The 21,807-nt window shown below is 43.5% G+C and overlaps 1 protein-coding gene across 1 annotated transcript in view; it reads right to left on the reverse strand.

Moving 5' to 3' along the window:
- Nucleotides 1-21,807, reverse strand: part of LOC310743372 (dynein axonemal heavy chain 11-like) — a 219,287-nt gene that overhangs the window by 117,671 nt on the left and 79,809 nt on the right. Inside the window, exons 35-38 of the mRNA XM_083573553.1 lie at nucleotides 19,352-19,483; nucleotides 16,322-16,495; nucleotides 2,305-2,509; nucleotides 875-1,040 (exon numbers count right to left, since the gene is read on the reverse strand). Coding sequence (XP_083429679.1) covers nucleotides 875-1,040; nucleotides 2,305-2,509; nucleotides 16,322-16,495; nucleotides 19,352-19,483 — 677 coding nt within the window. The remainder of the gene's footprint in view (nucleotides 1-874; nucleotides 1,041-2,304; nucleotides 2,510-16,321; nucleotides 16,496-19,351; nucleotides 19,484-21,807) is intronic.

Genomic DNA, 21,807 nt, shown 5'->3' on the forward strand with positions numbered 1-21,807 from the left:
ACCTAAATTTGGCCTTCTCTCATCAAATTATGACAGTAGTGTTCAAGTATCTCCTGTATGGAGGCGAGAATTTCCAATGTTGGCATCCCTTTAACAAGGCTATTGAGATGCCGTAACCAATTTCGACAAGTGCAGCAGATGCAGTTCTGTGCTTGGAAAGGGGCTGAAGCAGACATGGATGTGGTTCAGGGTTACTGTGAACTCATTCACCCAGTCAAAACCAGGTAACAGGTAATGAGGAAGATAAGCGTCTGCCCGAGACCTTGCAGATCCCACGTTAATCAGGGTGGACAATACAGTGGTACCTCTGGTTACGTACTTAATTCGTTCCGGAGGTTCACTTCTGGCGAACCAGAGTAGCGCACGGAAACGCTGCCTACCTTCCCGCCGGAGCAGTACCTATTTATCTACTTGCACTTTGACGTGCTTTTGAACTGCTAGGTTGGCAGGAGCACGGACCGAGCAACGGGAGCTCACCCCGTTGCGGGGATTCGAACTGCCAACCTTCTGATCGACAAGCCCTAGGCTCTGTGGTTTAGACCACAGCACCCCCCCCACGTTCCTTTTCTAGCTGTACTTCTTGGCAATACCTACTAAGGTAAGCAGCAACTGCATCCCCAAAATTTTGCAGTCATTTTGTCATGCTCTTCCATCGATGGTTGGCTGCCCATATACAGGGCATCTACCAGTGCAAATATTGAAGATTTCCCCAGCAACAGATAAGCAAAATAAAGGTTCCTACTCATGAATATGTGCCATGCTATTTTCTTTACTCATCACTTCATAGTCATACTAGTCAAGCTAGAAATCATTTAATATTTCCAAATATGCATATATGTATAACTTTAAACTTTTTTTAAAAAAAACAGTTTACCAATGACTATAGTCGAGGTGCTGTCTAATTAAAGTATGAGGCTGGACAGTCCCATAGGCATCCACCTCAGGCATATTAAGATCATCAATGAAGTAAATTAATTTTCTCATGCCTGGAGGAGCATAATTTCTGCCAGCTTTCTTTTCCAAGGACCTTTCAAGAACACCTGCGAAGAGAACAGAAGTTGCATGAGAACAATAGTTGAAGCGCAGCTGTAGGAAAAGGCAAAGAGTTCAAATACCTAGCGTGCTCAAACAGATCATTATCGTCATATATAGAGCTTATTCATGTACGCTTTCACATGTCGAAGGCTCAGAGGGTCTAAAAACCCTTAAGTACGTGAATGAAATTTATTCTGAGCTGCCAGTCAGAAGCGACAGACTTTGTGGCTGAGGCCCTGTATCAGGAGTAGCCAATGTGGTGCCTTCCAGCAGTGGTGGACTCGGTGAGGCTCAAATTTCAGCGGCTCCCCCTGCCTCTTGAGCTCACAATTGTTGAGGCACCGCCTGTGGCGCTGATGCCCAGTGTGGCCGAACCAGTCATGCTACCCTAAAACAAGTCTCTCCTTTCAGAGAGTGGTGTTTTCCCAACTCCCATCAGCCTCAACCAGCATAGCCAAAGACAAGAGGTGATGGGGGTTGTGGTAAAACAACAGCAGGCAGACACTACGTGCACAAAATAGACCGTGTTGATGCATCTAGGTCTAAATAAATAAATAAATAAATAAGAAAGACCTGGAACTGGAAGCACTAAACCACACAGGGGATCCATGACTGATCCTCCAGGATTTGTTTATTTTTTTGCTTTTTCTGACAAATGGTGTGCTGTAATCTTAGTACCGCCAGGACCACATAACGCCAGTCCTGAAAGACCTACATTGGATCCCAGTACGATTCTGAGCACAGTTTGAAGTGCTGGTGCTGAACTTTAAAGCCCTAAATGGCCTTGGCCCAGTATACCTCAAGAAGCGTCCCCACCGTTCAGCCTGGACACTAAGGTCCAGCTCCGAGGGCCTTCTGGTGATTCCCTCACTGCGAGATGTGAGGTTACAGGGAACCAGGCAGAGGGCCTTCTCGGTAGTGGCGCCCGCCCTGTGGAACGCCCTCCCTTCAGAAGTCAAGGAAATAAACAACTAGCTGACTTTTAGAAGACATCTGAAGGCAGCCCTGTTTAGGGAAGTTTTTAATGTGTGATGTTTTATCACATTTTTTATATTCTCTTGGGAGCCGCCCAGAGTTGCTGTGGAAACCCAGCCAGATAGGCAGGGTATAAATAATAAATTACTACTACTACTACTACTACTACTACTACTACTACTACTACTTAATTCCCAGGTCTGCGGTGAAATGACATGGTTTTTCAATTTTGAAGTTGTGCTGCTGTAAAGACAGAATATTAAAGGAGGAGGTAAAATGATGGTAGTTACATACGCTGAAGCATAGCAGATGTTGTGTAATAATTGAAGGGGACTTTAGCCACCATATAATCTTCTGAGAGCTTGCTAAACTTGTCCGACATGAGAATGGTTTTTCCAACTCCAGCATTTCCCACAAGCATAATTGGCTGACCCTTCTCCAAAAGCAAATCCACAAAATATCTCAAGCGAATGGTCTCGGATGTATGAATCAAGACTGTCTGTTCCCTCAGACAAGGCAAAGAGGTATATGCATTTTAGAGACAAGGGGGAAAGATATATGTTATGCAGTTAAGAGTGCTCTTTCGCAATGTAAATCAATGTAATTGTTTTTATACTTCAATTTAGGTGACAGAAAAGTGAATTTATACATTAAGATTAAACAAGTGGAAATATATAACAGTTACTCAGACTTTATACTTGTCATAATCTTAATTTTGTAATAACAATGAATGATTTTTGACACTGCAAAGATCAGAAGCTAAATAGCTGTTTTAGCAAGATTACATTATATAGCATTTGTAACTCAATGTGGTGGAATACTGCATTTTGCTGTCACTTAAAATACAGTGAAATGTAATATGAGAATTATTGCAATGTCTATATTCACATTTTCAAATATAAATGACATGCTATAAACATAAGTCATAGCGCTACCATATGATTATGCTGAAATAATATAACATGGACATAAATGAAGAGAAATGATGTTGAATTGCTTTTGCCAATAAGTTGGACCGAAAATTCTACCCAAGGATATCAGAATTAAAATTGGGAAACTGAGTAAATATGGCAGCAATAATTTTGTTCACAAAAAAGGCCCAATTTCTTTTGAAAATGTAATTGCAGATATACTTTAATATTTATCACCCCAGGCAGTTCATTCACACTGCAGAAAATAGGCATATCAATGGCAGAAATGAAGTATGAAGTCAGCTTGTATAGGAGATAATGTGAGAATCTGGTGAGGTGGTGAGAGGGTGGGAGGAAGATCGTTCTCTCTACAAGGTTCCAAATGAAAAATAAAGTATAGGTCCATAATGGATTGTCATTTTTACAAGCCCACAAAGAACCCGAGGAGGCAGATAGAAAAATGTGGATTCTTTTTTTTTTTTTTTAGAGGGGAAAAAAAGAAAAAAGAAAAATGTGGATTCTTGAAGTGAAATATGCCTACTGCATATTGAACCAATCACTAAGCTTCAAGAGTTTTTCAGCAGCTGTCTCTGGTGTGTATGACGTGTGAATACACTCGTTCTGGTGTTGCGAAGGGAAACGCTTGCACTATAGTGAAGAAAGTCTAATAACAATCAGAGCAAGGCTATAATTAATTGTGATTCTGGATGCAGTTTCTACTTTAGTGATTAATTGATACTGTGTAGTCTCTTGGGTAAGTTAATTAACTTATCTGTGCTTAGTTTAGCCAACTGGAAAATGGACATATTATTACTTAATTCTATCACAGAAATGTTGTGCGGTTTGATTAAGGTTAGAGCTTTGAAACACTCAGGCACAAGCTCTACTTAGGAGCGAACTATTTTGTCGTGACACGAGTGTAGTCTTCAGATAGGGTTGCAACTCATTTCAACTACTTATTCTTCGTTTATTTCAAGTTATTTCTATGCCGCTTTTAGGGCAAAAGAGTTACGAAGTGGTTTACATATATAAATAAAAACGGAGGGCAGGGGACTTAGAACCCATCTCACTACAGTAACAAACAAAATGGCAGTTTAAAAATGTTGTGGATTATAGCGCAGCACTCATAGAATCAACGTTAAACCAATTAAAATGAAATCAGAAGCAGTTTAAGCAATTAAATAATATTTACAAAACAGTCCAGTATCTCGGCTAAAAGCAGATCTAAACAAATTGATTCTCAAGGCCTATTTAAAAGCACTGAACCAAAAAAGACGGAACCAAATGTTCCTACTGGCTGAGAGTAGGGATGAAAGGATTTCTCCATTTATGTTGGTTCTCTCAGTTGCTCTTTGTGTGTGTATCTATGGGTTTTCAGAAGCGTATAATAAAAAGTCAACAATAACAAATAAGTAACACAGATTTCTCGTTTTTCTAGTTGAATTAAGTACATAAAGGAGGTTACAGAGACAGTGGGTAGGTTAACAAATACTAAGCATGCTATTCCAAGGAGTCTCTTCTAAAACCAGCATATGGAGCAGATAGCTTTAAAACACTGGAAGAGGTGTTGCTGTATGGTTGCCATATTTCCAGTGAAAATTTGGACACAAAACACTCCATAGGAGAAGATACGACGTAGCACCAAGTTGACTGATGTTGCTCTAAGTAAGCCCCACAGCGTTGCCTTTTCCCCCAACTGAGCAGTAAAAGTCTAGCAATCAAAATTCGAAAGGCAGCTAACTCCAAGGGGGGAAAGGCTAAGAAAAAGCAAGTGGAGCCAGTGGCGTAGCGTGGGTTGTCAGCACCCGGGGCAAGGCAAGTAATTTGCGCCCCCTAACCCGTGAGAGAGAGTGAGTGAGCCAGGTAGGGGCAGAGAGCTGCGAGTGCACCCCCCCAGATGTTGTGCCCGGTGCGGCCAGCCCCCCTGCACCCCCCACGCTACGCCACTGAGTGGAGCAGTGCATTTAAAAGATCTATTGATATCGCTGCACCTCCATTGTTCGAACTGAAACTTCCTTGGCAGCAGTCCACAAGGTCTTTCCCTTCCTTGTGGCTCTTCATTGGCCTTTTGCTCAGCAAAAACTAGGCACTAAGTGCACCATGCAGGCTGCAACTGCCGCTGGGTTCTTCAAAGCTCTTGCCACCCATAAATCCAGGACTACAAGCTCAGATTGCAATACCCTTGACGTGGCAGGATAGATTTCAGATCCTAAGCTTGAGGGAGTCAGCAACAACTGGTCACAATCTTGAACCCCACACCACCCCAAATGCAATGATCGGTGTGATGTCGACGTCATATTGGCCAGTGCATTCTGAGGATCTAAGATGGTACCATCCATTGCCAATGGTTCTTGAACTGAGGCGGAACGTGACTATTATTTTAAATTACGACCTGCCGTGTGTGTAAGTGACTGGGGCTAACAATAGCAGAGCTGGATGGAGGCCCTGCTTCACGTCTCTTTGGCTTGGCACTACAACAGCTAACATCCTCAACTCACTTGAGGGTGAGCCAATGTGGTGTAGTGGTTAAGAGCGGTGGACTCGTAATCTGGTGAACCGGGTTCACTTCCCTGCTGCTCCACCTGCAGCTGCTGGGTGACCTTGGGCCAGTCATACTTCTCTGAAGTCTCTTAGCCTCACTCACCTCACAGAGTGTTTGTTGTGGGGGAGGAAGGGAAAGGAGGTTGTGAGCCGCTTTGAGACTCCTTAGGGTAGTGATAAAGCGGGATATCAAATCCAAACTCCTTCCTTCCTTCTCCTCCACTTGCACACACTCTATCTATGCCTGAGCAATCCTGAGACGCCTGGCAGTGAGTGGGGCTTTAAAATATGAGGTGAGCTCCTTTTCGGCTCCAGGCCTTTGATAGCATGTGAACGACATCTTAAATCCTCCCGAATACAATGCCCAAGAGCACATCAGATTGGGCACTGACTTTTGAGGGCCTAAAATGGCAGTTGTCTGCCACAGGGGTACCAACTTGAATAAAATACCAATCACATGACGTGGTCCACTTGAATGGCAATGCCCATCTACTTTTGAGGGCCCAGCCCCCTCAAAGATTTTATTAGAGGGGCCAAAAGGACCTTGGCCCCTAGGAGTTGGCAAAGCAGGTGCTTTTACCCCTTCCCTCTTAAGAAGGCATCTTGTTCTTGTTGCTTTAAATATGGAGATGTAAAAATGTAAACAATCTACCTTTGCTCTATACAGTGAAGCAGATTATTAATCAATGGAAATAAAGAAACAAGCCTGTGACACCATACCCACTTTCCCAGGAGCAAGCCCCACTGAAAATGGGATTTAGCTCTAAGCAACGATCTATAGGATTGTGCCGTAAATAAATAAATATTTGTGTCTGCCTTTGTAAGAAAAGGAAGAGCATTAATATTCATAACATCTAGAATCCGGTTCCCAATTTGCCATAAAATTCTAATGACTCCTAGAAAAGCAACCGAAAGCAGGAGTGAAATGGCCAACCCACCGCCAGCAAGATAATGATAATCAGACATTTGCAAGTCAGCCACCAAACAACGCACTCCAAGTTCCCCAGAATGTTCAATATTGCAATGAAAAGCTCCAATTGTAGTTCAAATAAGTCTTCACTATGAGTGCATTGGATCATTTACCTTAACAATGTGAACGTGCTCTCATTATCATGTTCAACTTGATTAGTGTATAGTCTAACATTTAAAAGTGCACTTCAGATGGAAGAATGTATGAATGCATGATTGGTTTCTAATAAATTGAGCAACCTCCTAATGAACTGCGAGGGATCTAGAAGGAACCCGTGGATAGACACAGAGAATAGGATGCTTCCCCCTCACGCCCCCCAACACGCAGAGCCCACCATGTGCTATATCCTTTATTTTTCAACATATCACTAAGCTGATCAAGGGATACGTTGAGAATTTGGAAAACTATATGCCTAAGAAAGGTGAGTATCACAGGGCTGGCTGATTTGCTGAAAGTAATAATGAGGCTGCACAGGTAACACTTATCACTGAAGAAAAACTATCTAGGTCTCCTTTGCCTATATTGCTTTACACTGAATAGAATTACTTCACCGGGGGGATAACAGTAGTAAAAAATATCCAAATGCAGAGAAAAGGGAACGAATTTGGGAGTTCAAATTCCAAGTGGGTAGACCAGGCTTTCCCAAACTTGGTCTCCAGCTGTCTCTGAACTACAACTCCCATCATCCCAAGCTAGCAGGACCAGTGGTCAGGGAAGATGGGAATTGTAGTCCAAAGACAGCTGGAGACCCGTTTGGGAAACCCAGTGGTAGACTGTTGATGGTCAAAAAGCAATACAGATTTTTGTGGCAAACAGCTTTACATGGGCATATTTTGGTTGAGCATTAGAAGACACTTTTTGACAGGGCCTATAGTTCAACAACAGAACCAATTATTACCTTGAATTGGTGGAGGTTTTCCAGTAGACTGGACAACCATCTATTGAGGATTGTTTTCGTTATGTTCTGAAGTTCTCACCCTGGGCCAGCAGGGGGATACTGTAGATAGTTATGCAAATGAAGGATCGAAAGTGACATTCAGTGATTGGATAGTTTGTATGCAAATAAAGGATCGAAAGTGATGTTCAGTGATTGGATAGTTGTATGCAAATGAAGGATCGAAAGTGACGTTCAGTGATTGCATAGTTTTAGAAAGTTGCTATAGTTACGTTGTTCTGGAGCTCTATATAAGCAGGCTGACTGAGCTCTTCAGTTCATTTCTGTTCTGGCCTCTGAATAAACAAGAGCTGTTTGAAGAATCGCTGTGTCGTCTGATATGTTCGCCCACAACTTAACAGTTTTAGCTTTAAATTTCATGCACCAAGCAGGAGTTTGGAATGTGGCCTATAAGCTCCCCTCCAACTCTATGACTCCTGCTTTTCTATATAATTAGTGGCTTGTATATATGGTCAGAATGGATGTTTACCGTACCTCCTGGGTGAGCGGTGGTCTCAGTCTATGTTGGGGTAGTTGCTGCAGCCTACCTTGACCAGGGCTGGGATTCATTTAATTACCAATGTAATATCCTAACCGCAAAGGCAATGGCTGGTGAAGCAACGCCATAGAATATGATGAGGCATTTAGGGAAAAGGCTGCGGAAATATCCACCTCCAGGTGGGATGTGAAAGAACCTGATGCCTGGATGTTATGGGTCACCCCCCAGGTGAAGAAGAAGGCTGACCCCACAAAAACACAAAAGCCCACCCAAAAGGTGGCCCGCGGGGTTTGCTGGGAGCCTGTAACAAGGGAGCCAGTAAAAGGGAGAAATGCTGCTAATCTCATGAGTGTGCGAGCGTTGTTCCAGCTCCCACTCCTATGTGAGGTGCTTTCGGGCCAAACCTTTCTTTCGGAACTCTAGAAATTACAAGTCTGGCAGCTCCAGGAAGGATGCTGGAACCAACAGTGGTTCTGTTGGTGAGCAAGCCGCAAAAAGTACAGATGGAAAATAATCCATTGTGTTCCCTAGCACCTATGCCTGTCTCCCTACCAGCCACGCTCCCCCTTCTTGGCTTGTATCCTGATACAGAGGCCGCAGAATATCTGGTAAAAAGGGTGTAGCAAGGGCTTCCGTATACCAGTTGCAGGTGTCCTCACACCCACTAACCCACCTAATAAAAAATCTGTCAGGGAAATCCTGGAGGTGGAATGGCGTAAGATTCTAACAGATTTTTTTTTTAGGCAGAATAGCAGGGCCGTTCTCTTATGCTCCATTCAATAATTGCCAACCTTCCGATCAGCAAGACCACAGAGCCACTTTTACCTATTTCAGTGTAGAGCAGCACCCATGCATACTCTCTCTGCGTAGCTGTCAACCGTCCCTCATTTGGCAGGAAAGTCCCTTATCCCAGTGCTGTGTCCCACTGCTGTCCCTTATTGACGATGTCCCTTAAATTTCCTGGGTTTCAAAGGAAGAAGCTCCTCTCCCTCCCTCCCTGCCAGCCAGGGAGGAGGGAGGCTCCAACTGTGTTGCTTGGCTGCGTTGCTCACCCAATAAGGAGTCTAAGAATGACTGGGGGGGTGGAGCTTGCATGCCCTGTGCCGATCAAATCGGCTGCGGTGCCTGGGGACTCGCCTTTGCTCAGCGCTTCCCAGCGGAGAGGTGACGGTGGTTTTCCTTGCTGCATCCCCTTTGCCGGGTTGCTGCACTGTGGGAACCACCGCTTGAGGCTTCGTTTGGCTGCTGGCCGGGCTTTCTGCCTTTGGCTCGGAGGGGCTCAGAAGTTGAACGTACCTGTGCCCCTTGGAAAATCCCTTATTTTGGCTGCTGATCCCTTATTTTCGAGGCTGCTGGTCCCTTATTTTCAAATCTGTAAGTTGACAGCTATGTCTCTCTGTTCCCACTTGCGTTTTGAGGTGGTGCAGTCAAAGAATAGATATGCTACAGGTTATTTCTGAGTGTACAGACAAGCTCTTAACAAAGGCAGAGCAAACAGAAAGCTGGCAACGGTTTTTTGCAATTTTGCGAACTTTACACAACACTTTCATTTTTATGTTGCCACACACAAGGGTTTCTCAGCGTTGTATTGTGAGGGCTGGACCAAGGAAGGGCAGTGGTCAGGAGCTGGGGGTGGAGAGATGGGATTGAAAGGCAATCAGGAGCCAAGCAACCAGGAAGAGCAATACATTTGCTTACTGCTTCTTTCCACTGGGAGTTGGTGGTGCCTCATTCCTGAGGGAATTCACTAACTGGATAGGAGAATTCACCAACTGACCTATTTACCCTGGCTTTTGACACCTGAGATGTATATTTTTAAGACCCACCCTAACTTTGTGACTGCAAATTGTTTTAGACGGCTTTTTAACATGGTTTTAATTGCGGCAATCCACCATGGGGTTTGGGAAGGCTGGGTAATAAATTAAAATGTAACAACAACAACAACACGGCAGAAAATGAGGGGTGTGTGTGTGTGTGTGTGTGCTTCGTGGCTTCACCTCATCTATCGATGAGCCAAGCATTCTTGGAAAACTCCCCTGAAACCTTCCTCTGCACCTTTCTTGAAGATAAAAAAATTTAGAACTAGAATTCTTGCACAGGTGATGGGTTTTACTGAAGAGAGGGTATGAGGTTAACGCTGTTTACTTTCTTCCTATTGCTCAGACTTATTTTTATATATGTAATTCTGAAGAAGTTATGAAGAATATTAAAGTTTGTAACGACACAATCAACTTAGATTGGTTTTATACTAAGTTAAGGTGCTTAGCTTTCCCCATAGAGTTCTGGGAATTGTAGTTCAATTAGGAGACTCCTCTATTAGAGGTTCCTTAGCACCACCACCCCAGCTATAATTCCCAAGTAGAGATGGGAAACATTTTCTGGCTGGCAGGCCAGATCCTTATCTCCCCACCGCTGGAAGGCCAAACGACAGGCAGATAGGCTGCCCACTTGTCAGTCACCTGACACGGGATCTATAGTATAAATATGCCTCTTTCACCACTCCTTGGCCCCAATACAGTGTTAGAAAGTTATGCTTAGGTCCCACTGAAATCAATAGGATAAATATGTTGCAGCTAACTAGAGCTTATAAATGTCAAAGGGTACTAAGTGAAACCAACTTTCTTTTGATCGGTGGCCTTGTCTATATTTATTGGATCCATTAAAAAGCAACTCTAAACCAAGACAAGCCTCCCCTTTTCCCCGAGTTCTCAATTTTTAAAAATAGTTCCCCTTTCTTAATGGGCTAAAATAAAGCATCACCATATTTTGCAAAATAATGAAATGCTATTTTAAAGTTTCATATATTTCCACTGCCTCCTTTTTGGAGCCAAATACAAAACCACTCCATTTAGGAACAACGGAAGCTATTATTTTGTCTACTTTTTTTTCAGAATCATCCGTACGATAGGACGTTTCCTGCCACAGCTATTCACAGCTTTCAAATGTTTGGAGAACAGAACACACCTTGGGAAGGTGGCAAAACAGAGCCACCACAATTTCCTAGACTCCAGTCAGTTCCATCCTACCCTTCCTTTTCTTTTTTTTCCCTCTTCAGTGAGCTTTGCATAAAGCTAACCCAAACCCACACGTATTTCTATAATATCCAAGAGGGGAAGTGGGGGGGGGGGGGGAGAAGAATGACAATGAATAATGTGTTGTAGGTGGAAAATGCCTTGAAGAAACCTAAATTGTAACAGGGAAAAAAATGACATTTTAGATTTTAAATGTTACACAGTTTTTATAAAGCTTCAGTCAATTTATTTTATTTATTCTAATGAAGAGCATTACAACTGCTTTACTGCACTGAAGCAAGCATCGATCACACCATTAATCACACCTTGTGAATAGTCACAAATCAAGTCCTAACAGCAAGCACTGAATCAGGAGCAATGAAGCATAAACTCCTTCACAATTTATGATCTCTCCAATTGCATCTTTTCAACCATTAAATTGCAAGATACCATAAATTTTTATCTTCTTCACTTCAGTCACATTATTGATTCTGCCTTGTGAAATATAGAATAGCTGTAAATCTAGGCGATTGAATTAAATTTAAAGTCTTGACTTCAGAAAAGAAACCCAACACACTGCCATGGCCGTTAATTTGCACAGAGGAACAAATGATAGAAACATTAAAATTTAAATGGACAACAGGGATTCCCAAGAACCATCGTTCTGTCAATCCCAGGCCACATCAACCTTGAGCGTTTTTCTTTGAGCAAAATTATAAAAATGCACGGCACCTAATTCAGATAAGAAGAGACTCTGGGTAGGAGGGAGGGTTGGCCACTGGCTGTCTTCACTAGGAGCAAAACCCCACCACAGCCACCAGGAAGCAAATTCTGTCCTTGCCTAATACCCCTAATTTCAATCAGTTGGCAGCTGTTTAGGAGAAAGAGGTTTTCTGTAATGTGAAGGGAGGCTGTGACCTTTCAGCTGTTGCCAGAGTACTTCCGTCATCCATGTCCATTAGCTATGCTGACTGTGGTTGATGGGAGTTGGGGTCCAACCACAACTGGAGGACCACAGTTTCCCCACCCTGATCTAAATAGTTCATTTGGCAAGATGGCATTCACTAAGGAACAGAGAGGAGGAAAGGGGACAAGAGGGTTTCATTTTGTTCCCCCCTTTTTCGCTTGCCACTTGAAAAGGATCAGAAAAACATTCATCATGGTGGTTTCCAATATTGGTATATATAATCCTCCAAAGTCTTGGCCAATCTGTTGTTTTAAATATACAGTGGTACCTCAGGTTACCTTGCCAACAAAGGTCCGTATAGTTAAAGCCATGGTTTTCCCGGTAGTGATGTATGGAAGTGAGAGCTGGACCATAAAGAAGGCTGATCATCAAAGAATTGATGCTTTTGAATTCTGGTGCTGGAGGAGACTCTTGAGAGTCCCATGGACTGCAAGAAGATCAAACGCATCCATTCTTAAGGAAATTAGCCCTGAGTGCTCACTGGAAGGACAGATCGTGAAGCTGAGGCTCCAATACTTTGGCCACCTCATGGGAAGAGAAGACTCCCTGGAAAAGACCATGATGATGGGAAAGATGGAGGGCACAAGGAGAAGGGGACGATGGAGGACGAGATGGTTGGACAGTGTCCTCGAAGCTACAAACATGAGTCTGACCAAACTGCGGGAGGCAGTGGAAGACAGGAGTGCCTGGCGTGCTCTGGTCCATGGAGTCACGAAGAGTTGGACACGACTAAAAGACTGAACAACAACAACCTCAGGTTAAGAACTTAATTCGTTCCAGAGGTCCATTCTTAAGCTGAAACTCTTCTTAACCTGAGGTACCACTTTAGCTAATGGGGCCTCCCGCTGCCACTGCGCCACTGCTGCATGATTTCTGTTCTCATCCTGAAGCAAAGTTCTTAACCCAAGGTACTATTTCTGGGTTAGCGGAGTCTGTAACCTGAAGCATCTGTAACCTGAAGCGTCTGTAACCCAAGGTTTCCACTGTATGTCTCTCATAGGAGTCAACTCCTAGGGGCCAAGGTCCCTTCATGCATGCCCCCAATAAAATATTTGAGGGGGCTTGGGCTCCCAAAAGTTGATAGGCATTGCCATTCAAATGCTGTCTTGTGATCGATTATGTGGAGCAGGGCTTACCTGGCCCCCTCCGCAATATTTTATTCAAGTTGGCGCCACTGGTCTACATTGTGGGTTTCTTGTGTTTATGTTCTGAAATGTGAAATCAAAATAGAGAACCCAAAGTCAGCTGGATCTGCCACACAGAGTTTAGAGGTCAAGAAGACTGGGATTGTCAGATGAACCTTGGAGCAGATAAAATGTAGCTCACCAGTCCTTAGGAAAACTGGAAACATTCTATAGAAAGTATGTGGATAATGTCATTATATAGTTTATCCAGTAGGTGGCACTAGAGGGAAATTTTTTTAATGGCCTGTTTGTCTTATGCTAGCGGACACCTCTGCTGGATCAGAGGTTTCACCTATTCACTATCCACTCTTTGGGTGAGATTCAATGTCACGCTAAGGTGATTGTTTTGCCAGTGCAAGCATTTCCACTTGCCAGACAGAACAATCTTCCCTCACTTCCCTGCCCCCCCCCCCCGGGCACTGTTCTGGGGATTCTCCTGACCTTCCTGAGCAGATTTGGGGAGAGCATGTCCTCTTTTGTCTGTTCCATTTTCTCCCCTCTGGGGTGTGTGTGTGTGTGTGAGAGAGAGAGCGAGGCAGGCAGGCAGGCAGACAGACAGACAGAGAGAGAGACAGACGGGGGAGAGCTGTTTACTCCCCTCTTTTACGCTGCTATTCCTGCTTATATTGTGTTTATATTGCTGCTTTTGATGCAGCTACAAATTTAATGTTGTAATATGATTTGATTTTGCTGTTGTAAGCTGTTCTGCTTTCTTTTCAAGAAGACAGTGGTGTAAAAGAAATCGATTATTTTTTTACAACAAACAATAAAGAGAGAAATGCAGATAGACTGCTCTGTGAATGATCAGGTGAGGGAGAGCAATGGTTTCTTCAAAGTCATCCATCTGCTCCTCACTGTTTACAATCCTAACCATGTCTACTCAAGTAATAAATCCTACTGAGGCTGCATTACTGTCCTGATCCACTGGCCCAAAGGCAGGCTCATGGGAGTGGCTTGGTGCAGGGATACCCAAGAGTAATGTCAAATACACCAGGGTGTTTTATTATAAGAAAAACTGTACTTGCAGCACAACCTAAGGAGCCCCACTGCCTTTGCAGATGCAGAACGAACAGTGAGATGTCATCATGACTTGTCTACACCCAAGCAAACATTTATACATTTTTAATACACAAAGCAGCATACGTCAGTTTGGCCAGACCTTCCCATCAATTCACCTGACCGGTGAGATAATAGGTGACAGCTATCCAAAGTTTGCAGATAGCTCCCCTTTCTGTGCCAAAACCCCGGCATCCCAGGGTTCACAGTTAAGCACATCATCAAAGTGAGCCAATTAGCATATATCAAAGCAAGTGAATATAAACATATATGAGTTCATTCTTGCAACAACTACCAATTAATTTGGGGGTTATCTTGACTTCCAGGCAGAGGGCCTTCTCGGTAGTGGCACTCCACCCCCTGTGGAACTCCTTCCCTTCAGATGTCAAGGAGATAAAGAACTATACAACTATTAGAAGACATCTGAAGACAGCCCTGTATCGGGAAGTTTTTAATGCTTGATGCTTTATTATGATTTATATATTCTGCTAGCCGCCCAGAGTGGCTGGGGAAACGCAGCCAGATGGGGTGGGGAATAATAATAATAATAATAATAATAATAATAATAATAATAATAATAATAATTTATTATTATTATTATTATTATTATTATTATTATTATTATTATTATTATTATTACAATGGTGTTTGCAGGCCTTCAGGAACATTTCTACACAATTTAAAGCTTTTGGCTTCTCCTAAGAAAATTTTGGGCAGTGCAGTTTGCCCCTCACAGAACTACAATTCCCAGCACCCTTAACAAACTACAATTCCCAGGATTCTTTGCAGGGGGGGAAGTCATGAGCTTTAAATGTATGGTGTGTATGCAGCCTGCATTCATTTGGGCTTACTCCCAGGCAATTGAGGTTAGCATTCTGAGCAATTTGTAATGACAAAAGTATGCTTTTCCCGTTCTCTTGCACATGGAGAACGTTGAAGGGTGGCAGAAAAAGCGTCAACAGAATTAATAGGGATGAGCAGGAGCTAGAACTTCAGCACAGGAGGCAAGGAACTGCCTCTGCTCACACCAAAGCAACACTGCAGCTAGCATTGTTCAAACAAAACACCTCTGTGGAATTACCAGCCTCCCTGGCTTCTTGAGGTCATTGACTGCTAAACTGTACCCTGAAGAAGAAGAGTTTGGATTTGATATCCCGCTTTATCACTATCAAAGTGGCTAACATTCTCCTTTCCCTTCCTCCCCCACAACAAACACTCTGTGAGGTGAGTGAGGCTTAGAGACTTCAGAGAAGTGTGACTGGCCCAAGGTCACCCAGCAGCTGCATGTGGAGGAGCGGAGATGCAAACCCGGTTCACCAGATTACGAGATTACGAGTCCACCCTGCTTTTAGGAAAGTTGAATTGACCTCTTGCGGTCCTCTGTCTCCCCCCCCCTAAATATTGAAGAGAGGTTCGCTCAGGCGTCCACTCCCTATCAGTTGCTTTCCCCCTCTTCTGCCTGAGTTTCTCACTCCTTCTTAATGGAAGGGATGGGGTACTGTCTCCGGGAATTTCCTTTGCCCCTCTGAGCACACAGAGATTGTCTCACTCTCACATGCCTCCTCCACTGTGGAAATAACATGTAAGGGAAATCAAGGGGTTACTAGTGGCCAATTCTCTCTCCCCGCCCCACTAAGCTGGGAAGAATGCAGAGAGAAGAAGCACCATGGTGCACCTGTAGCAGCAAGACTGGATGCCTTCATCTGCCCCAGCTGCAACAAAACGTGTCTCTCCCATATCATTCTCTACAGCTACAGTAGGCACTGTAACTCTCCAACGGCTGAATTGTACTTCTGAAGGTGCATTCTCCCGTTGTCTCCTGAGACAGACAGGTGCCAGCAATATAGTGGAGGCCCCAGAGCCCGATGGCCCCCTCCCTGGGGCCGTCCTCTCCCCAGTCTGGGCTCTCTGTAAGCTCAACCTCCTCCTGGGTCTGCCAGGCCCTGACACAGGTCTGCATGGATAAAATATTACTATACTTATAGGAATCTTTGGGATTTCTTCCCAGCTATAGCGTCAAGACAAAACCCAATAAACAGAATCTGCTTTAACAAAACCCTTTCCGTAATAACAATGTGCTTTCCGCTGGTGCAGTATTCCTTGTGTTGTGACACTGCTTTGATAATTAGCAACACTTGAACTCCAACTTGTTATGCACTTTGTGTTCCCCCTAATCCAGCCGTAATTATCCAGATATGTGCTGCTTCTCTTATGACTAATTGCAGTGGATTGTCCTACCTGGAGAGGGACATCTGCTTCTATTTCGGTGCCTGGAATTTTCTCACTCCACAAAGTAAATTTTTTCGTATCCGGGTCAATGAAGTAATCAAAAACCGTCCCTTGGGAAGGAAATTTTATTGTCCGCATTTCTTTGATCCACCATCTACTAAACTCCATGCGATAATCAATTAGCTGAAAAACAGAACAAAGGGGAGCCAGACATGAAACACGGGGAGAGATATGCTAGCCCGACTGTGAGCATTTTATTTGTATGTTGGTTTGCTTGCTTGCGGGACGCGGGTGGCACTGTGCGTTAAACCACAGAGCCTAGGACTTGCCAATCAGAAGGTCGGCGGTTCAAATCCCCGCAACGGGGTGAGTTCCCGTTGCTCGGTTCCTGCTCCTGCCAACCTAGCAGCTCAAAAGCATGTCAAAGTGCAAGTAGATAAACAGGTACCGCTCTGGCGGGAAGGTAAACGGCGTTTCCGTGCGCTGCTCTGGTTCGCCAGAAGTGGCTTAGTCATGCTGGCCACATGACCCGGCCAATAAAGCGAGATGAGCGCCGCAACCCCAGAGTCAGTCACGACTGGACCTAATGGTCAGGGGTCCCTTTACCTTGCTTGCTTGCTTGCTCTGTTTTGCAGGCACCCAAAATAGCTGCCATCCTCTGGGTGACGTTCAAGAAATATTTTAAACAATTAAAGCAGCACTAGAACAACCAAGGGGCATAGCTCAACAGCAGAACACATGCATTGCATGTACTGTAGAAGATCCTTGGATCAGTCCCTGGCCTTTTCAGGCAGGGCTGGGAAAAACTGCTATCTGGAAAGTCAAGTGCCTATCATCGTAGACGAGAGTGAGCCAGATGAACCAATGGTCTGTTTAAATAAAAGACAGCTTATTGTGTTCCTTACCGTTATAAAACAGAGAGGAAAGCTTAAAGAAAAGAAAAAACCAAGTGGTAATGTTAAGTTCATAGCTTAGAAACTGCAGGAGCTGAAGGACTTTCTCCCAAACGATGTTCACTGATCTAAGTTATGGGAAATAACTCAAGGAACTATTCGATAGTAACCTTTTAACCCTGAGGTTTCCTAGACTGTCTATTTTCTGAGAATGAAAATACCAAGGCCCTTTATTCTTTTATAATCATATGTTGCTGCATGCTTTCGGGTGACACCAGAGAGCAGAGTTACACGAGAAACAAAAGGAAGTGGCCACAGAGTTTTTCTGGAAGCAAAAATGCCATTTGGTTCATGCTAAGTCCCTCATTCGCAGAATACGGAATGCCCACCCTAACATACTGTCACATTCAAAGCCCTCTTCCAAGCCATCAGAAAGATGCAGTAAAGGTGAGCCAGGTTCTGGTACTTAACAATACACGCATCCGTGGTGTGGTAGGGTTCAGCTTGCATCTTAAAGAAATCAAGCCAAGCAGCTTGAGATGTCTTGAGATATTAAAGAAAGGAAGGGGAACAAGGATCTGGAGACACATTTGCCTTATTTCACTGTTCTGACAAATATAGACTTGGTAGCCAATCAGTGGCCTAAATCCACTCAAAAGGGGTAGTGATCTGCCAGCTACTTCATCAGTTGTTAGGGTGAAAAGTCTTCTATCACAGCCAATATTAACTAGATGTTGGTAGGAGACCCTGGCAAGTGGTAAAAGGAAACAGGAGGCTCAGAGTATTTCCTGGGTCTATATCCCTGTAGAGAGAACAGTCATGAATCATTAGGCTGAGAAAAGTTCCTTCCTGTTGGATCAGTTATATCAGGGATATGTGATCTTGCTGGCAGAATATTACTGTGATCGTCTCATGCTTTTCCTTCAGAACTGGTAAGAAGCAGGAGTTAGTGGGATAGTTGGCTTGTGGGATGGTAGGTGCTAGAGATTAGAAAAGCCCTATGGTGTATATTATGTTTCCCAGGGCCAAAAATGTTTATCAAGTGTCAAATGTAAGAAATGGAAACTGTAGAACATATTGCCACAAGAAAGAACCCAAAGAAAAGGGCATGAATAGCTAGCAACAAGGCAGAACAGCTGTGCTACATAAAAATATGTCCAGGCCTTATCTGTTGGCATGGACAGTGTATTCTGATTTCTGACCCCTACAGTACACAAAGGAGTGGTGTGTCCAGAATCATGTATGAATGCATATTAATTTTCTAAAATAATGGCTAAAATGCACATTTGAAGGTGGGCATCTTGGATGTATCACTTTGGGGTGACAGAAGGTAGAAGTGGAGAACATCACTGTTGTTCAGCAACTAGGCCAAGGTGGGATCTTCTGGATCTTTACGTAAATACAGTCGTATCTCAGAAGTCGAACGGAATGCATTCTGGAGGTCCGTTCGACTTCCAAAACATTCGGAAACCAAGGCGCGGCTTCCAATTGGCTGCAGGAAGGTCTACTGTGTCGGACATTCGGGTTCCGAAGAACGTCCGCAAACTGGAACACTCACTTCCGGGTTTGCAGTGTTTGCGAGCCAAAACGTTTGACTCGCAAGGCGTTCGACTTCCGAGGTACGACTGTATAAAAAACACACACAATCATAATTTTGCAGTTAATGATACAAATGATACAAATATTACTGGCTTATTTTTCTTGTCTCATTTCTTATTGAAAATATATTGGAAGCAGTGGAGTGCAGTCAGCGGACTACGGGGACTAGGCTAGTCTCTTAAACGTTCCTGGTAAATTAGAGTATTAAAGTATTAAAGCCTGGCGCCTGCTTCCCAAAATCCAGGAAGCTTCTGCCTGGCTTAGGGAGGGAGACACAGTGCTCATGCACGTGATGTTGGGATGCTGTGAGGTCACACATATGATGTCACCTCCCGCATCACTCTTGCAAGCTGGTGCCTCTGGCCCTGTTCCCCTACGAAAAATTTCACCGCACGCCATTGATTGGAAGATAGAATAATAGAATTGTTGAGTTGTACCGGACCTCATGGGTCATGTAGCCCAACCCCGTGTGATGTAGGAATGGTTGCTGTCAAACTTGAAGAGAATACCAAAATACTGTTATCTTCCCTCAAAACCAGCCACTCACCTGATCTTGGAACAAAGCACCACCGAAGGCCCATATACTTGCAAATGCAAAATATACTTCATAGAGTTCACGAGGAGAGTCTGGGGGAGCATTCTCCGGGGTCAGGAGACAATCCAGTAATGAACACAAAGTCTCCAGTGAAAATAAATAAAAAGGAAGGAGAGAATAGAGATATCTGAATACAGTCCCTACATCCTTTATATTCTTATTTCTACTTCTATAGCTGCTACTGTCCCAATATAATAAATATTTTAAAACACTTATTTAATTTCACATAACCATTGTGATGTATTTATAACTACAGAGGACGGCATCTGACTAGGTTCTCCTCAGGGTAAGCTCATTGAAATTAATAGACTACACCCATTAATTTCAGTGGGTCTACTCTGAGTAGGACTGGTATCAGATTTGGCATAGAAGAAGAAAAGTCACACACAGGAGACCAAAGCAATAAGCCGAGGGCGAGTTCCCTTTATTATAGGCAGGAAAGCCTGCTGGGTAGCTGTTCCTGCGATATGTTAGGCACACCTAAGCAACATACACAAATTGTTAAACTGAAGAGGGAGGGGGAAGATTAATCCCCAGTGTGGATCTATGTGCAGTCCCCACTTCTTCTCTGGCCCATGGGCAATTGAATCAAACACTGCAGAAGGAAGAGCTGTTTGAGAGCTGGGGTGAAGGACTGGAAACTGTATTCAGCCACTGAAAAGTGGTAACTGATGCAAGAAGAAGGAATTAGTCATATACTATTCCTGGAGGGTGTCACATGACAATGGTAGAGGCAGAGGGGTTCACACAAAGATATGGTCCTTTAGCTGTTGAACTACAACTCCCATTATCTCTGACCACTGGCCATGTTGGCTAGGTTTGATGGGAACTGTAGTCCAGCAACACCTGGAGGATCAAAGATAAGCCGCCCCTGGTCTACAGGAATGTATTCTGCATGAAAAGCCTGTTTTCAGAAAGCGTAATATTGGTAGGGCTGGCATATGTCCCAGACATTACTGGGATTTCAAAGGCAGAATTGACGTCCTGGAGGAATTTCCGAAAGGTGGCGCTTTGTCCTGGATCTTAGGCAAGTCAAATGAAAATTCACGTTTTTTTGGCATTCTTGTAAGCAAAAGTTCAACAACTTTGGGTTTTGTCTAAAAAAATCTCAACAACTTTGGGGGTTTCCTAAACAAAGCTCAACAATCTCAGTGTTTTCCTAAAAGAAAGTTCAGCAACTTTCAGGATGTCCTGTTTTTTTTACTTTTTGAAGTATGGCAACCCAAAATACTGGTAACTGATATTACCATCTTAAGCACACATACCTAGGTTGAAAGAGCAGAGGAAAGTCTCTATCGGACTGTGTTCAAATTATGGAACTGGGCCTACAAGGTGGAAGAGTGTTCTCTGCAACATATAGGTTGGGAACATATAGAGTTACTGAGCTTTGTGACAGCTGCAGATATTGGCTCAATTCCATAACAGGGAAACATGAACTGCACTGGGAGAATGGTGTCACATAGTCCTATCTGCTTCCCAGTTCAGCTCCTACAGATGAGCACAAAATTCACTCCTTTTCTTCCCCCTACTCCCAGGATTTCCAGAATCTTGCCCTGTTCCACCTTTGCATGTGCACAGAGACAGATGCACACACACACACACACACACACACACACACGGGGGGGGGGGGGTTCTGCAATGAGCACTGCTTTGGTAGTCCTCACTGTGGTGCAGAATCTATGCAAGCAAACTTTATTAAATAAATATGTTTTTAAAAGTCATGGGGTGGTGACCTCAACCACACACTCTTTACCACTTTTGGAGTGCAGATGTGTGCAGATGACTCAAAAATATAATACCCAAATGCAATGTAACTGTGCTGTTCAAAAGACCCACATCTAAGTTCTCTAGTTTGAGTTTTTCTGCCTTGTATGTTAGGCACAAAAAAACTGTTTTCATTTCTGGCTTTTGTTTTTTCCTCATAGAAAAATAATGTGATCCAGAAAGCTTTTTTTTAAAAAAAAAAAAAAAACACACACATTCAAAAGCTTCATATAAAAGCATTATTCAAGTGCATAACTTCTGCATTCATTCAGAAATGCATATGGCATTTTAAAAATAACATAACTTAAGGAAAGTAAGGGCTTGTCCCACATAATGTCTGTTGGAATTTCAGTTGCTTGCTAAAGTAACTTCAGATCAAGCAACGGTCTGCCCAGAATTCTGTATAGCAGTTACCACTCCTAAATTGTTGAGCTCAATTTTATCAACAGCCAAATAACTTCATTGTAATTATGGAGTCTGTTTTAGAAAATGAAGGAACACTGACCTCACCTCCATAGCGTTCCCATATTTCTTTTTTATATATACTACTTGTATGAACAGTAACTTGACTCTATAAGAGTCTTAAGTGTAGTCTTTTTGACTTCAAATGAGATTACTGTAGTGCAGAGGATGGCATCAGCCCT

Source organism: Podarcis filfolensis, assembly GCF_964270895.1.
Source record: "Podarcis filfolensis genome assembly, chromosome: 1".
Classification (NCBI taxonomy): domain Eukaryota; kingdom Metazoa; phylum Chordata; class Lepidosauria; order Squamata; family Lacertidae; genus Podarcis; species Podarcis filfolensis.